Source organism: Pteronotus mesoamericanus, unplaced genomic scaffold (genome assembly GCF_021234165.1).
Source record: "Pteronotus mesoamericanus isolate MK-2021 breed Mesoamerican mustached bat unplaced genomic scaffold, CSHL_Meso_final contig_246, whole genome shotgun sequence".
Taxonomy (NCBI): Eukaryota; Metazoa; Chordata; class Mammalia; order Chiroptera; family Mormoopidae; genus Pteronotus; species Pteronotus mesoamericanus.
In genome coordinates this window covers 12,484,207-12,500,547 of record NW_026555104.1, presented here as the reverse complement: position 1 = coordinate 12,500,547, position 16,341 = coordinate 12,484,207, and the positions used below count along the sequence as shown (strand labels likewise).

The following is a 16,341-nucleotide window of genomic DNA, read 5'->3' as shown; positions in this document are numbered from 1 at the left end:
AAAACTGGGCAAGTATAAATTTATATTAAAATGACCCCTACAAGCCAAAGGACGATTCTATTTACAAAGGCAACTTATGCAAAGGCCCAGAAAAGGAGAAACGCAGCTGCATGAAATGGGGGAGAATTTAATTTCACTTAAAAAAAAAAAAAACCTTCCAAATTCAGTGAACCAGTTATAACAACTTAACTCAATCTACTCTGCTTTCATAGGAGCTGAATATAACGTTTACGTTGAATCTAATCATCGCTGCACTAATAATGCATGTGGGTACAGTTAAATCACATCCAGACGTTTGCTTTTAATTTCGAGGTGTTTTAATTTACAGACTATTTTGAATCCCTCCAAAAGGGTCAGGAGTTGGGCAATTAGCAAGAAGCAGTGGCAGCTCACTTCTTCCAGTGACAGCGAAGGCACAGGACATTAGAAACTTGTTTGAGATAGAACAATAAAAACAAAATAAGCCCTGTCCTTACAGTTTTTTCAGTCTACATTTCTATCAGATGTCAAGGTTGCATCTGTCAAAAAAGAACAAGAGGAGATGCGTCACAGCGACCAGTTAGGAGCCGAACGGTGGCAGACCTTTCAGGTGAGCTCACCACCCGCAAGCTCACCCTCATTCCCTGTCAGGCAGTCAAGGGCGGAGGCGGTGGGCTTGGGAGGGTGTCTGGTCAGCTTGGCTCCTTGGCTGACTTCTTACCTTTCCAAGGAAGTCATTAACTTTTAATGAACTTTGGCATATATTAAAGGGTGTCAGGGGCCACCTTGCTCCATTTTGTAGTTTATTCTGATACACTGAAGTAATATGGTGGCCACAAAAAATTAAAAGAAGAAAAACAACACAAACATATCCTGGGAGCAAGGCAACATGGGGAGGAGGTAAAGAGACGGGGAATGGCAGGTCGTCAGGCGGGTACCGGACAGCTAGACTAGGAGTCGGGCGGGTTGGGCGCCCTGGCTCAGCCCAGGCGGCCTCTTCCCAGCACTGTCTGTTGGGAGCGTGGTCAGTGGCCCTGACTAATCCACCAGCGTCCCTGCTAGAGGTGAAGATGTGGCCCCACTTGGTCTGTGGCAATGTGATGGCAGGACCAAGCTCAAAGGAAACAACACCTAAGTGAGAAACACAACCTTCCCACCCTCCCACAGCAGGCTGCAGTGAGCCGATTCTCCAAGAGCTGGCCAGCCTGTTGAGCCTATAGGAGTTCTGTTGCCTTTCTAGAAACAAATCATTAAGGGAAAGTCCTTGAAGCCTATGGAGCAGTCATTGGTTGGACCTGGAAGGCAGAATGGTTGCTGGGTCATGATGACTGGGACAAAGACGATCTGGGGGAAGAGTCTTTGTGACTTAAAGAAGTTATTCCATGTGACTTAAAGGAGTTTAAGGATTTGAAAAAATGTAAAGAAAGAAGCTGAATGATTTGGAGAAGCCTGTGGAGTAGACAGCTAGCCAACTGAGGGGTGAGTGAAGAGCTCATGCTTCAGTAGGATTTTCTGGTCAAGGGTTTGTAACCTGAAACTCTCTGTAAATCTGATAGGAGAGAAAACAACTGAACAATTGGAGGAGATGTTTGTAAATTGATTATATCAGAAAATTTTAAAAACAGACGACCCAAAAGGAAGAGATTGGTGAAAAAGATTCGAGTGTTCCTAGCTGATCACGTCCTGCACCGCAGAGCACAGCACCTGCCAGGACACGGAAGGCCGTAGCTAGGACCTCGCCCTGGTGGAGTGCGTCAGTGTGGGGACAGGCCCTGCTGCCCTGGGACGCGAGCACCTCTGCCCTCACCTCCCTCAGGCAGAGGTAAGTTAACAGTTGGCCAGCTGCCATTTTGACATCCCTATACTGGTTTTCTATAAAAAAGTATTGTCTTCACAAACTTGCATATAGTTCCTGCCTGGTTTTCATGGTCTCTATATGGTTACCTTGTTTAGTATCCTCACCTTGTGTAGAGAGGCCTTCTCTGCCCACACTGCTCTGGCTCTTTTGACATCTGGCGCTCCTCTTAGCACAAGCAAGACCTAACATGTCCGAGCTTGCAGGCTATCCGGGTCTGCAGACACAACAGAGCCATTTGTTCCCCTGGAATCCTACAGCTCACTAAATGCAGGAGCAAAATCACAGGGACATAGAATCCAGCCAAAGGAGAGGAAGAATAGCTCAAAACAGGTATTTGGCACTAATGCTACTCAAGCATCCTTCACTGGGACCTGTTTCTCACACGGTTAGCTGGGTTACATTTGCTCTACCGACCTTGCCCAGTTGGAATATGGGAGCTCAGGGGGCACTGCCAGCGGGAAGGCACGTGGCTTGGCTGGTGCAGAGAGGAGTGCCAGCACGAGGGAATCAAGCCGGTACTGAAGCCAACCACTGCCTTCCCAGAGAAGACACACACTTCTTTCAACGGCATTGCCATTATATTTCCTTCTGTGACTTGTATTATCTTTAAGGGCATTTTCCTTTGTTTTGTGGCCTACTCTTTCCCTTGTTACTAAAAAGAGATCAATTTTTAACATGAGTTACCAATCAGAGGAGTGTGTGTGTATATACATATATATACTTCTATTACGTACAAAAAGAGTGCTTTGTGGTTTGGTTGTGTTTTACTTTAATGAAGTCATGAGTGGCATTGAGTGGGCAGGGCCATGGCTAAAACCGAGAGCTGCCAACGCTCCTTTTTAGCCCAGTGCCCTGAGGGACGAGCTCCTGATGCACCTCCTCTGAGGCAGGTCTTATGGGGCAAAGAGGAATCCCAGTGAAGCCCCAGAATTTTAGGACTGGAAGGGTGGGAGCTGGAGAAGACAATGGAGCGATGGGTAAACAAGTGAATGGGACTCAAGGCCCAATCTCTGCCCTTTCCCGCCTACTTTAATCACAGAAGCTCAGTTCTCCTGCATTTACACATAAGCTATGCAGTCACAGGTACGTTGCAAATAAGTATTGCACTACCTCCTGCAGTTGATGAAGCAAAGTGACTGACTCTAGGAGCCTGCACCTCGTGTGGTGCGGGACACACAGTGGATGCTCACAATGTGTTAGCTATTATTCCATGTGGAGTCCACATTAGGGTCTGTTAGAGGAAAGAGTTTGGAAGTCAGTTTTGGCCCATCTCCCTCATTTTAAGAAAACTGAAAAAAAAACTTTGTTAAAGTATGTAAATGCAAAAAATATGTTTAAAAAAGTATGTAGATGCATTTGTATAAAAAATTTCAAAATACCAGAGTAGAATAAAAAAAAATCTTTGCTTCTCCACCTACTCTCACTCCAACTTCCTTCCCCAGAGACATCCACTGTTATCATTTCCAGACCTTTTTTTCTTACACACTTACATACATAAACATGCTTTTTGCTTTTTATATAAATAGAATTATACCATATGTACTGGCCTGTAAGCTTGCATTTTGCACTTAACGATATAGGAGAGGTTTTTTCCCTGTGATAGCACATCCAGATCTAGCTCCCATTCTACCATTTTTAAACGGCTGTGCAACTTCACAGGACGGATATGCCATACCGCACCTAACCATTCTTCAGTGGTGAACATTACCTCTTTCTTGCTATGGATTTTTTTGTAGACTTCATAGCTAGATGTGAAATTGTTGCCTTGCACTGCGTGCACATTTAAACTTTTGAAGCATAATGAAAATTTGCTCTTCAAAAAGGCATATCAATTTGTATACTAGCACTAAAATACTGTATTGTTAGTCTTATAATGTTTTTTGCCAACCTGATGTATGAAAATATCTTATTCTACAGTTTTCATGTATTTATTAACCGTTATTTCTTCAGTGAATTTCCTGCTTGACCCTGTACTCATCTTTCTTGCGTTGTCTTTTTCATACTGATTTTTAAGCATTCTTTATGTATGCTGGGTATTAATCAGTTGCCTTTTTTAGTATAATTTTTTATTGTATTTTTTCCCATTACCATTCCTGCATCTTATATAGCTTCAACTACTTTCTGCTGAGAAAGATTTTATTTTTCGCATTAACTCTCCTTACTCTAAAATATGGAGCGCTTCGTGAACTTGCATGTCCTCCTTGCGCAGAGGCCATGCTCATCTTCCCCGCGTTGTTCCAATTTTAGTTCACGTGCTGCCGAAGCGAGCACTTAAACTGTGTTCTTCCTGGTTTGTTGCATATCCTTTAATTACGTTTATGGCCTCTTTTCCCAAACAGAATTTCATTCTTTTTATGCTGTCAATTCATTCAGCACGTTCCTGTATGGCTTCTGGGCTTTGTGTCTGGCTCATCCCCCCGGCACGTTATTAGCGGGTAGTCTCTTCATTTAACAAAGAAGGCAGTTCACGGAGGTACAGCCGAGTCAAAGCTGGACTCAAGTCTCTCTTGACTGCTGATCCAAGGATTTTCCCACCAAAACCTATCACTTCTCTGTTGTTACCAGCAGTTTAAAAACATTTTCCAGCTTTAGAGGAAATTCATGAGCTATGAGTCTCTCAGCTTTGATTTCATCCTCCCTCCCTCCTTGTTCCTGTCTGCCTGCACAAGGTCTGTGTACTCTCTCCGTGACGAGGAAACAGAGATGAGTCAGCCATGATTCCTGCATTCAAGGGGCTCAAGTCTGTGTGTGTGTAATGATGCAAACAGAAATTACTATAAAACGTAAACATTCAGTTTCCCCTTGGATAGAAATCTGAAGAAAGCATATTGGTGTGTTAGCAACAAGCCTGGCTTTCCAAGAAGGTTTTCAGAGGGACACTTTGGGCCTGGACTTTGATTACATGGAGATTAAATGGCTTTAACCTACACGATATTCCACCTTTCCAATGGAGGTCCACAGTCCTCAGAGCTGTGACCTCTGCGTTTTAATCTTTCAGTATCTCTCTGACCTGCAAGCCTGTGTACATGGTTTTGAAGTTTATAGAGACACATAGAACTGGTTTGCTCACCAGAGACATTAAGAAGACAAAGCCTGAAGTAAAAATATATCCAAATTATAATAAAATTCAATAGTTAATAAAGTAATATGGTATTTGTGATATTTGTGACTAAGTGAGGCCTCTCCCTCACAAAACTGCTAGTCTGTAAAATGGGGCCAATACTTAGATAACATGATGATAAGCCATTCTAAAAACATGATGTTTGTCTGTAAGCGACAAACAATAAATCCACGCAAAGTACTCTGTATCTTCACTACTTATACACACAGTGAAATCCCTGGAATGGGGGATAAGCACTTGAGTGCGTGGATGGAATCACCATACCCTGAGAGACTGCAGTGAAGCCCAGCCACCCCACCAGAGGTCACGTTCCAGGCTCCCTTGGGAAGTCTTACCAGGCTTCCATCTGCCAGAGTGCAGCCAGAGAAGCGTTTTGCAAGAAATCCCTCAAAGTTAGTCGTTCTCTGAATAGCAAAAAGAAGCAATTTCACTTCAATTTCCTTAGCTCTGGTACGCATAATCTTGGCAAGTTCTGTCCTTCAAAATAAAGAGGTAAGAATATTGTCAAACAAATGGATCATTCAAGATAAGACAAAGTAAATGGTTTTAGCTGATATTAAAAAAAAAAAAGAAAGAAAAAAGGCCCTGATTGCTATGGCTTAGTGGATTGCGCACCGGCCCGCAAACCAAGAGGTTGCTAGTTCGATTCCCAGTCAGGGCATATCCTGGGTTTAGGGGCATGTGAGAGGCAACTGATGGATGTATGTTGCTTTCCCTCCCTTTCTCCCTCCCTCCCCCTCTCTCTCTAAAAATAAATAAATAAAGTCTTAGTTTAACTGTTGGAGAATTTTAAGGTGAAATTATCTAGTGGTCAAGGATTATGGACACCAACTTGTTTACATTGTTACTATTTTTAAATATTTAAACTTTTCAATACTTTGTTAATAATATATATGAAATACTCAGTATCTTATAAAAATGCATACTTTTCTATGTAATTTCACAAGTCATTACTTATGAAATGACAAAGGCCTCAGTCTTCCAAGGAAATAACCATCTCCTTGAACAGAGAGCAGGAACCCTGGAAATACATGTGAGAGACCAGATTGCCCACATGAAAAGTCTATGTTTCGGTGCTTCCTGCCTGTTTATGTGCCAGCCCAGTGTTCTGTTTCAGGATGTAAGTTGTTCGAGAGCAGTGATATAAGAATTCTTAGTAAGAACTGAACTATGATCATCTTCCCCCACAAATAAATGATAAAATCAAACAAAGTATATTTGATAATTAAGTATCTGTAGGATTTTAGCCAAAACCCAAACAATGAAAGCTTAGCAGCGACACTGCCATTAGCTGACACAATAGCAGGCTAGTTGGCTTTAGTCTACTTCCAGTCTCCTGCAGACTTTATTTTCCATAGTTAGCTTGCAAATCACTAAACTGTGTGCTAAACAGACTTACTTATCAGTTTCTCAAGGAATTCATCTTTCTTTGCTTATCAGGACTTAGAAAGTGACAACCACAACTCACCTCCAATCAGTACTAAAAGGTTATCTAAATTTGTGCTAGCAAATGTGTTTCTTAAAACAGCCACACAGAATGCACAACACCAAGAGTAAATCCTAATACAAACTACAGACTCTGGGTGATACTAACGTGCCACTGCAGGTTCATCGATTGTAACAAATGCGCCACTCACGTGGGGGACGCTGTTAATGAGGGAGGCAATGTATGTGTGGGGCACGGGCATACGGGAAATCTCTGTCTCCTCCCCTCACTTTTGTTGTGAACCTAATATTGCTGTTAAAAAATAAGTTCTGTTAAAAAATATAACCCACAAAACCAACAGCCAATTTCCCTTAAAACATTTCTCCCACCACAAGTGCTTAAAAGCTTCCAACTTGACTGTACCCTGTGATTTTAAGACAGGTGGCTAACACGAATTACTCTAAGTAGTAATTCTTAGATGAGTTATGCTTAGGTATGGAATGTTTTATTAACTTGGAGTTAATGTAATTGTGAACAATTAGAAGGGAATATATAACTAACAAACCACAGTTGCCACCACTGTTATGGTAGAGCTACAAGTCAAAAATAAAAAAAAAGGTTGACTCTAGCTTTAGTTTTGTCATGGAGACAGTGATCTAACCTTATTGGGCTTTAATTCTTGGATATAAGGGGACTATGTGATAGACATGCAAGTCGAGGAAGCACAGAGAGTCCCAAACAAGATGTATACAAAGAGGCCCACTCCAAGACATACCATAATTAAAATACCAAAGGTTAATGATAAAGAGAGTGTCTTAAAAGTGGCAAGCCAAAAGAAGTTAGTTACCTACAGGGCAGTTCCCATAAGACTGTCAGCTGATTTCTCAAAAGAAACTTTGCAGCCTAGAAGGGATTGGCAAGAAATATTTGAAGTCATGAAAAGCAAGGACCTACAGCCAAGATTGCTCTACCCAGTAAAGATATTTAGAATCAAAGGGCAGATAAAGGGCTTCCGAGACAGGAACAGACTAAAGAAGTTCGTCATCACCAAACCATTATTATATGAAATGTTAAAGGAACCTATTTGAGAAAAAGAAGGTCAAATAATGAACAATAAAATGGAAAAAATATATATCAAAAATTGAATCTAAAAAAATAAACTAGGCAAATAAAAAGAACAGAGACAGGATCATGGATATGGAGAGCATTCTGATGGTTGCCGGATGGGAGTGGGGTGTGGGGGAATGTGTGAAGAGGTGAAGGGATTAATAAGTACAAACAGGTAGCTACAGAATAGCCTTGTGCATGTAAAATACAGTATAGGAAATGGAGTAGCCAAAGAACTTACACGCATGACCCATGGACATGAACAGTGGTGTGGGGATTGCCTGGGGGAGTGGGGGGTGCTGGGTGGAGAGGAGCAAAGGGAGAAAAATCAGGACAACTGTTATGGCATAATCAATAAAATATATATTTTTTAAAAAAGGGCCTATGTAGCCCCTGGGCTACACTCATGGACAATGAAGACAGGATGAATGAAAGATCTTTAAAATGCTTACAACACTCAGGTGCCCAATATTATTAACTATCCAAAGACTATAATCTTTGGGAAATTTGTTCAATAAATATTTCCTGATGGTTTACTATGCCACTGAAGTAGATGCTACTCCTGTTGCTATGGAACTAGCTATCCATAAAGTCAGAAAAGCAAATTGATGATACATATATACAACTGTAAACTAATATGTGTGATATAGACAAAGGAGAAAGTGTGGGACAGTGAATCACTACAGGTAATTTAGTTGATGAGTCTTGAGTTGGGAAAGTCAAGAAGGCAGGCTGTTCAAGCCAAGGGCTGGGCCAAAGGAGAGTCCTGGAACGAGGAAGGGAGCAGAGACTGGGCAATAATTGGATATGAGGGTGATATCCATTATTTGGTGGCATCAGGAAGTGATTCCAATCCACAAGCCAATGTGGAACTGCTGGACAGGAGGACTGATTTCAATCAACACCAAAGCCAGTAGAGCTGGAATCTACCTTGTGACATGGCAAAATTCCACTGCAATCCTCTCAGTCATGTACCACTCCCGAGGAAACATTCGGCCATACTTCTCCTCATAGTCCACAAGCTGGCGTTTTATCCAGGCATAGCGTCTGTCGATTTTGTCCAGCCAGGCCACCTTAGGAAATCAGGGAACAAAACCCACCCCAGTACTTAGAAGTAGCAGTGCTGACAGTTTAAGGAAAGAGCAAAAACATGGAACCAAGAAAAATACAACTGAACTCTCTATCATGGTTTTAAAGGATCTAGTCTATTTTTTTAATTGCTTTAGGGGTTTTGCCCTGGGGTCCATGACTAGGTTTCAGAGGTCTGTAAATTTCCTGAAACTGTATGCAAAATTTTATGCACAACTACCTTGTTCTGGAGAGAAGGCCTGTAGCCCTTATTAATTTTTCCAAGGGGTTAGTGACCCCAAAATGATTAAGAAGCACTGAACTGTACAGTTAGCTCCTAGGATTCATGGTTAACAATGAACTCTTTAATAAAGACAGTAATACTAATAAAGTATAAATTAGTAGACTTGAGAGCATTCAATTTTCAATAAAATTCAAATGTAATACCTGATCTCATTTGGTAGATACTTACATCTTGGTTTTCTTGAAAAAGTACTAGATACTCTGACAGATGCTGTTTAATAAATTTTTTGATGATTTCCTGTTTGATTCTGGGGTCCAAAATATTAGCAACCAGACATGCGTCTCGTAGGACATTGCTGGGTCCGCCTGGCCTCTGTTAAAACAAACACACACCAATTCAAAAGCCAGAAACAACCTCTAAATCTCATGGCCTGTGACAGCTTCTACTTCTCGCTCCTCTCTTGAAGTTATTATTCCCACTCCCCTGACACTCATTCTTCTGTGTGGATGGATATTTTAGTCCTTGTTCCTCGATGAGAGAATCATTAAGCTAGGGTGCAGTAGCCAATATTAAAGCTACTCTGTCAATCAGCAATGAGACATTTTGAAAAACTTGGCCAGTAGTGATGACAGGAAATGTTGCTTCCCGAATACCGAAACTGAAAGCACTTCGTAGAAGAGCCCAGAAGTCAGAATGACCCCAGCCCCACTCCCCATGTGCCGCTCTCCCCGATTCTAACCTCAGATTCCTATCTGGAAGGTGCTGTATTTGTGCCAAACAGTACGTACGGTGGCATTTAGAACCTAAAATCAGGTTCTAAACTAGCAGACTTGTTTTACCATAGTCAACCACCCAGCTATGCAGCTAAAGGTAAAATATAGTATCAGCCCCCTAACCTAAAAAGAACAGTAGAAGGAAGAAGAGCAGTATCGATACATCACAATTACCAAAAGTAATTCGATCTTGCCGAACCTTTCTTTATGGTAACTCACTGAATGAACAGAGCTGGCTGAGTGGATTACTGTAGCAAGAACACTTGGCATCTACTCTTGGCTTGGCTAAATAGCCACGTAGCTTTGGTACAGTTATTGAACCTCATCTGAAAAATAATGGACTTTAGGTGATGAGTAAAGTTCTTCCAAATCTTTGTGTTTTGTTTTATTCTTGTCAACTCCGTCCAATTTATCCATCTCACTGAAGTTTAAAATGTTTCATAAGTGTCACCTAAGCTGCCTCAGAGCTAAACTGTAAAAGTGCTGACTAGCCCCACGCCGAGAGGCTGCTATGACATCCTTGGAGCGCACTGACTGCTCAGCTCCTGCTTCTGCATAAAAGCATCTGATCTCATGGAGAAGTCATAGAAACCAAAACCATGTGCTCATGGGTTTGGACTTCGTCATTTAAAAAGGACTTCACAGGTTACCTTGGATAACTTTTTTTTTTAATATCGTGAAGTCCATTTGTGAAATAGAAGTAATAGCACAAGGCCTTTCAGGAAAGTCAACAGCCATTAAAAGGAAAAAAGAAAACTCTTTTTATTTATTCCCTAGTCAGAGAAAAAAGGGAAGCAACTTGCCCTGACCAGATGACTCAACTGGTTGGAGCATCGTCCCATACACCAAAATGGCTGCGTGTTCGATCCTGGGTCAGGGCACATAACAAGAGACAACTGGTTGATGTTTCGCTCTCACGTTGATGTTTCTCTCTCTCCCTCTCTCCCTCCTTCCCTCTCTCCCTAAAATCAATAAACATATCCTCGGGTGAGGATTAAAAAAAGGGGAAGCAAGTTGTTAAGGAAAACCATTTAAATTTCATCTGTCTGGTGGGCTCTGGGGAAAAGATATAACATAGATCACAGTTACATTCCTCTACGCAATAAAGCTGGGCTTCATCCACATCTTTCTGAAACTTCTTGAAACTGATGAACAACAGATCCTACTCTAAGAAGAGTCTAGTGCTTATAATTTATGAATACCTTACAATCTCTTCTCACAGAATGGCTTTCCAACATCGGTTCCCCACAGTTACATCGAATGAATAAGAATATAAAGTCCTCAAAGGAATATGCTTTACAAATGAAATATGTGATTACTAGAAGACAGCCACAACATGGGCAGACATTGCAATCAGGAGCAGGTTTCCTGCAGAAAGCAGTCCTCTACAAAGCTGGGGCACAAAGGAAAATAATTAAGATATTTCCAGTTACTGAATTATAGCGCAGATCCAGGGCACGGTCCTTCGCTCAGTGAATGAACATATAGCCCCCACCTCTGCCCGCCGAGCACAGTGAAGAATGCTGCTTGCCTGTGTGTGCTTCGGCTCGCGTTGTGCCCAACAATTCTTTCTCTTGAAATAGCTCAAATAATAGAGAAATAAAAGCTTCAGAAGGTTCTTCCCTCCCCTACACATGCAAAACATTAAGATTATGTCTGCTACAGTTTGAAGGTAGAGCTAAGGGCAGTTAACCAAGCACAGTGACAGCCAAGTGGGGCAAAGCTTGTCACATGAGAAGTGTAACCAACAGCTCACAAGTGAAATACTGTGGGCTTCCCAGGCACAGCACAAACATCTACGCTACCAGTGAGAGCGAAAGTTATTGATTCCAAAGACCAGGACTCTGATCGGTAAAAGTGCATCTCCTGACTGTGTCACTCCAGGTTACATAAGCCCGCGGATCCCCTCCCAGTTGTCTTCTCACCAAATTGAAACCAATGAGTTATATAACGATCCTAAAAAACACTGCCGCTTGAAGATTTTTCTTTCTTAAACACAGCCATGAGAAAAGAGGAATTTACTGGGCAGACAACATATTAGGTTTGACACACATTAAATTAAACCAAAACAAATCCTCACTTTTTGATGCTGAAAGAACACACATGAGGAAATCAACATTGCTTTGGGATATTTAAAATGAAGGATGGTCTCGTTACGCTCAGCCTTTGGCAAACAGACTCGTGACTGCCACCAAATACTTTTGGAATGATAAATGGAAATAGTAATTGTAGTGAGTATGAATGCAGTAAGAATGGCGACAGTATCTAAGGACTGGAGAGAAAATGCAAACAATACCTTGGTACCCTGGGAAGGAAATGCTTCTTCAAAATCGGCCAGGATTTGCTGTCCTAACTCAGTCTGGGCAGCCTTCACTCTGCAGAGAAAAGAGAACATATTGCTTGGTAATTTTCAAATACTCATAAGTGATTATGCAAAGATCTATAGAAGTCAGGACCTTTAGAGTCTTTAGAGACAGGAAGGGGGGATGGGCGCTACGTAAGAGAGGTCACACACTAATTAGTAGCAGGTTTATGACCAGGATCCAGATATCCTATTTAATCTCAGGATGGATTTCCTATATCCATAGGTTTTCTATATCCACGTTCTTCTAGGCCACACCTTGCCTGTCATGAGGCAGTATATGTTAACTTTTAAAAATTATCATTAGGTGGTAGTTAGGCTGTGGGAAAATCTTACTTAATAATGATGCTGATGATGATGATGGTGTCCAAATCAAAGGGAATCCCATTCTGGATTCCCGGGATAACTGCCCACCCGCTCCTTGGAGTAACGAGAACAGGAGGAGGGCCCCATAGTTTCAGGGTTGGTTTCTTTTCCAACCCAGAAACCAAAATCAGGATCATAAGTTTTAACAAATAAATAAAAAGAATGCTTTCCAGAGTCAAAAGAAAAGAGACCCAAATGGCAAAATGAACTGCTAACTGAGACCAAAGGCCATTGAATGAAGGTTTACGTTCACTCGGAAGGCTGTGAATAAGACTGAGTTACAATGAAAACCAGGTAGAAAGGGAAGGTCAGTACATAGCACAGGGGTCTGCATGTACACGAGGAGCTCAGCAAATGTCTGTCGGGGTAAGTGAAAGGAGAAAGGGGAAGCAGCTGGGACGAGAGGAAGTTCGCGTCGCTGCCCCTGCCACTCATGTCCTCCACCAGCCACGGGGCTGCCCGCCAGTCAGCCTCTTGCATCCAGGCTGGAGTGGGGCGTGGCTCTGAGGCTGCTGCTAAATTGCCCTGAGCCCAAAGCAAAGACTTTGTCTTTGCTAAAAACATCATAAAATAGTGTTCTTCCTTTCTTGGTCTCCACCCTGTTACTTTGGATTAACTTTATGAAGTTTTTAGAAAAAGCGAGTTAACAGCTCAAAACCACAATTTCTTTGGCTTCTTGACAGTGCCTAGCAACCTTTTTTTTTTTTTTTTTTTTTTTTTTTTTTAAATGAGGGGATAGGCAGGACCCAAAACAGTCTGATTTTTCTGTGGCACGGACATAACTGTGCCTTTATTTGAAATACTTTCCAGGGTTTTTCCACTATCTTCAAAATGTTTAAAACCATTCTGATAGGTGGGTTTGTAGCCTTTTTAGTTAGTTTTCAAGGGGGCTAGAAATGACAGAAATAAGGTTTTGGCATAGCTCTCCAAATACAAATTCATAACATCCATCGGAGATACCCAACAGACAATGAGAAACATTTCCGATAGCAAAGACGAGAACAAGCTTTTGTAAAATTGTAACTTGGAGGTCTTGTGACTCCACATAATAGGCCAGGTACACAGGCTCCCCTGGGGCCAAGTCACAGGACAGAGCTTCCAGGCCAGAGGCGCCTCTGCTGCTATTCTCTCAGGCGCACAAAGAACCCCCTCCCTGCTAAGCTGCAGGGACAATGCCTGGAGGGGAAGTCCCACCCCCAGGAAGGGACACTCTCGACCATAGTCTCAGGGCTCCTGGGCATCTCAGTGATATCGATGGTCCCAGCTCTGCCTCTGTCGCCCCACCGTCCCTTAACTCTGTCTCCTTGTGAGGTCTGAAACTGGGGTGCCCAAAAAGAGCCAGAGGCCTGGCACTTCCCAAGTGCAGGAGGGAGGGTGAAGGGCCAGACTGTGATTTGCAGGTCCCCTTGCCATCTTCAATCTATTTTCTTTCCTTCTTTTTCTTTTCAGTTTATTTATTTATTTTTATTTATAAATCATCTTTATTCTATTACAGTTGTCTCAACTTTGCCCCCTTTCCCCTCCTCCATCCATCCCACCCCCAATCCATTTTCAAAGTCACCTCCTGAGAGAGTCTAGACTCAGCTGTGCCACTAGTGAGCTCCGCATAATTGTAAGCAAGTCATTTCCCTTCATGGGCTACAATGACTATATTTTGCCGTGTATAATTCACTCCCGTGTATACTGCGCACCCATGTTTTCGGCCCAGCTTTCAGGGGAAAAAAAATCTTTCATTTTAATTTTTTATTTATTTACATTTAGATACTTATTTTTTGTATTATAAAGGAATTTTAGCATTTATTTTTTTAACATATTATGGTCCAGGAAATTTTATGTAACAAATAATTATAAAACACAAGAAGAGATACAAGGTATTTCAGGTAATACCCATGTACAATGCACATCCTTATTTTTCCCTCAGAAAAACTGGGCAAAATAGTGCGCACTATACATGGCAAAATATTGCGCACTATACATGGCAAAATACGGTAAGCATAGTTGTAAAAGAAGAGGATGGAGATGGATGCCCGTATGAGGTGCCTTTCAGCGTCCTCACCAGTATTGATTATTCTACTACGCCCATCGTATAGCGCTAACTGCCAACAGCATCCATCTCCATAGGTGACTACAAGTCAGATATATAATTAATGTTGGAGCAGAAGAATAAGTTTCCTCACATCAATATTTCCAAGCATAGTTTTTGAAGTGTCTATCAGTATTCAGATGAAAGAGCAACCATTTCCCTTACTGACATTAATGATGGCCTGTAAACCCAAACCATGATTCCATGTTCACATTTTTAGGGTGAGATGTGACAGCAGTCTTTACAATTAGTCGTCTAAATAGGATTCTGAGGGGGAAAATCACATAAAAGAATCCATCTTCAATTTGACTCCTTTGTAGTCCTTCCTTTTCTAACAATGAAAAGTCAATGCCTACTGTAAAGAGATAGATCAACTGACACTCTATTAACAGAGCATATATATGTGTTGAGCTACCAAGATCTCCTAGTCATTTCTATGAAAATCAATCTACACTTGATAGATAACAGGGCAGTAAATAAAAATCCTCCTGGCATCCAAATAGGCTTGGCCTGGCTGAGTGGTGGCAACTCAGTGTGGATCACTTTTAGGAAATAAGATTCTCTGTGCTGCCCAGGAAGTTCAGCCACCTGGTTTCTTGCATCCTCCATGCCATGGGACTAATGTTTGTTTAACATTTCCTAAATGTGCTATCAGTTTTTATAAGGGGTGGTGGCAGAGGGGCCGTAAATCATGAAAATTATTTAGATATTTGTTGATAAGTAACCCTGATGCTTCCATTACCTTGTGAATGACGGTCCCAAAGGAAATACCCACAACAGTTCACAATAAACTGACCTCCCAAATACAGTCTGTCCTGGACAGGAGGATTAATCAGCCACATTAGTCAGAGATGCTCCGTTTCCAGACAGGCTCTTCAACCTCAACCCAGAATCTTAGAGTGACTCAGCTGGATGTTTTTGAGATCATCAAGTACAACCCTTACACTTTTGAAACTTACACTTTTAAAACTGAAGTTCTTCAGAAGGAACTTATCAAAGGCACAGAGGTAGGCAGGCCTTTTTACTCTCTGTTTTATTTTCTTTCATCACTGCACCACGCGGTCCCCATCTGCCAGCCATTGAACACATGAGAGAATAGGTATAACCCTGAAAAATATTTTTTAGTCCAAGGGTTTCACAAGTTTTAAGAGAATGCAAGAATTCCCCATTCTTCCTCAGGAAATATTGACTAATTACTAGAAACATTTGCTTTCATAAATATTCTTAAGCCAGGAGGATTTGTAAAGATGATATTTTAAAAAGCTTTCCTTCAATGCTATATAATGTTTAAGCGTTTTCCAGAAGGGTAATTGGAAAAAAATGACTATATTCAAATTGAGGTCCATGAACTTCATATTTCCAATGTACAGGCAAAGATTTCAAAATACAACCTTTTGTACGATTTCTACAATTTAGAGACAGTAAGATATTAAATTAGAGAAACTGAAGCAATACATAGGGCATCTTGCCTTCCCCTATCCCCCCAAACAAATAGCTATTTCTATCATTTCCAGATGGTTCTACCATGGCTATGTAAATATCACAGAGGCAAATCACCAGAAATGATGTTAAAAATAAGAAGTCTGGACTTTCCTCAAACTTTTAATACCTCTTGAAAAACAACTTTAGTCAAGCACTATAAACAAGAAGGTTTCTTCTCTTGTGCTATTTTTAGAGTTATTTAATAGCACATACTTTATATCAACCTACACAAAATTTTTGCAAATAGAGATTTTCCACCAAAAGAAAAGCAAATCCTCCCGTATTTGCAGAAATCCTACATTATAATGAGTGTTTTGAGCACTGAAATAAATATATTGACAAAGTGGTAAATTTTTCTCTTTATAATGGGAATGTTGTTACAACAGTGATCACATCACTCCTCAAGTTTATAAGACTACGTTTTTGAAAAAAATGTTAGGAAGCAGAGTCCTAAAAGAGTACATTTTCTTGT

The 16,341-nt window shown here is 41.2% G+C and overlaps 1 protein-coding gene and 1 non-coding gene across 3 annotated transcripts in view; both read right to left on the bottom strand.

The window, feature by feature from the left end:
- The window catches only part of VPS53 (VPS53 subunit of GARP complex), a 128,570-nt gene that overhangs the window by 71,014 nt on the left and 41,215 nt on the right, over positions 1–16,341 (bottom strand). For both annotated transcript variants that reach the window (XM_054573284.1, XM_054573285.1), the window contains exons 8-11: positions 11,873–11,951; positions 9,032–9,175; positions 8,422–8,564; positions 5,294–5,435 (exon numbers count right to left, since the gene is read on the bottom strand). In XM_054573284.1, coding sequence (XP_054429259.1) covers positions 5,294–5,435; positions 8,422–8,564; positions 9,032–9,175; positions 11,873–11,951 — 508 coding nt within the window. The remainder of the gene's footprint in view (positions 1–5,293; positions 5,436–8,421; positions 8,565–9,031; positions 9,176–11,872; positions 11,952–16,341) is intronic.
- Positions 4,002–4,108, bottom strand: LOC129070372 (U6 spliceosomal RNA). Its single transcript, XR_008529115.1, has one exon. It is a non-coding gene; the product is annotated as a U6 spliceosomal RNA (small nuclear RNA).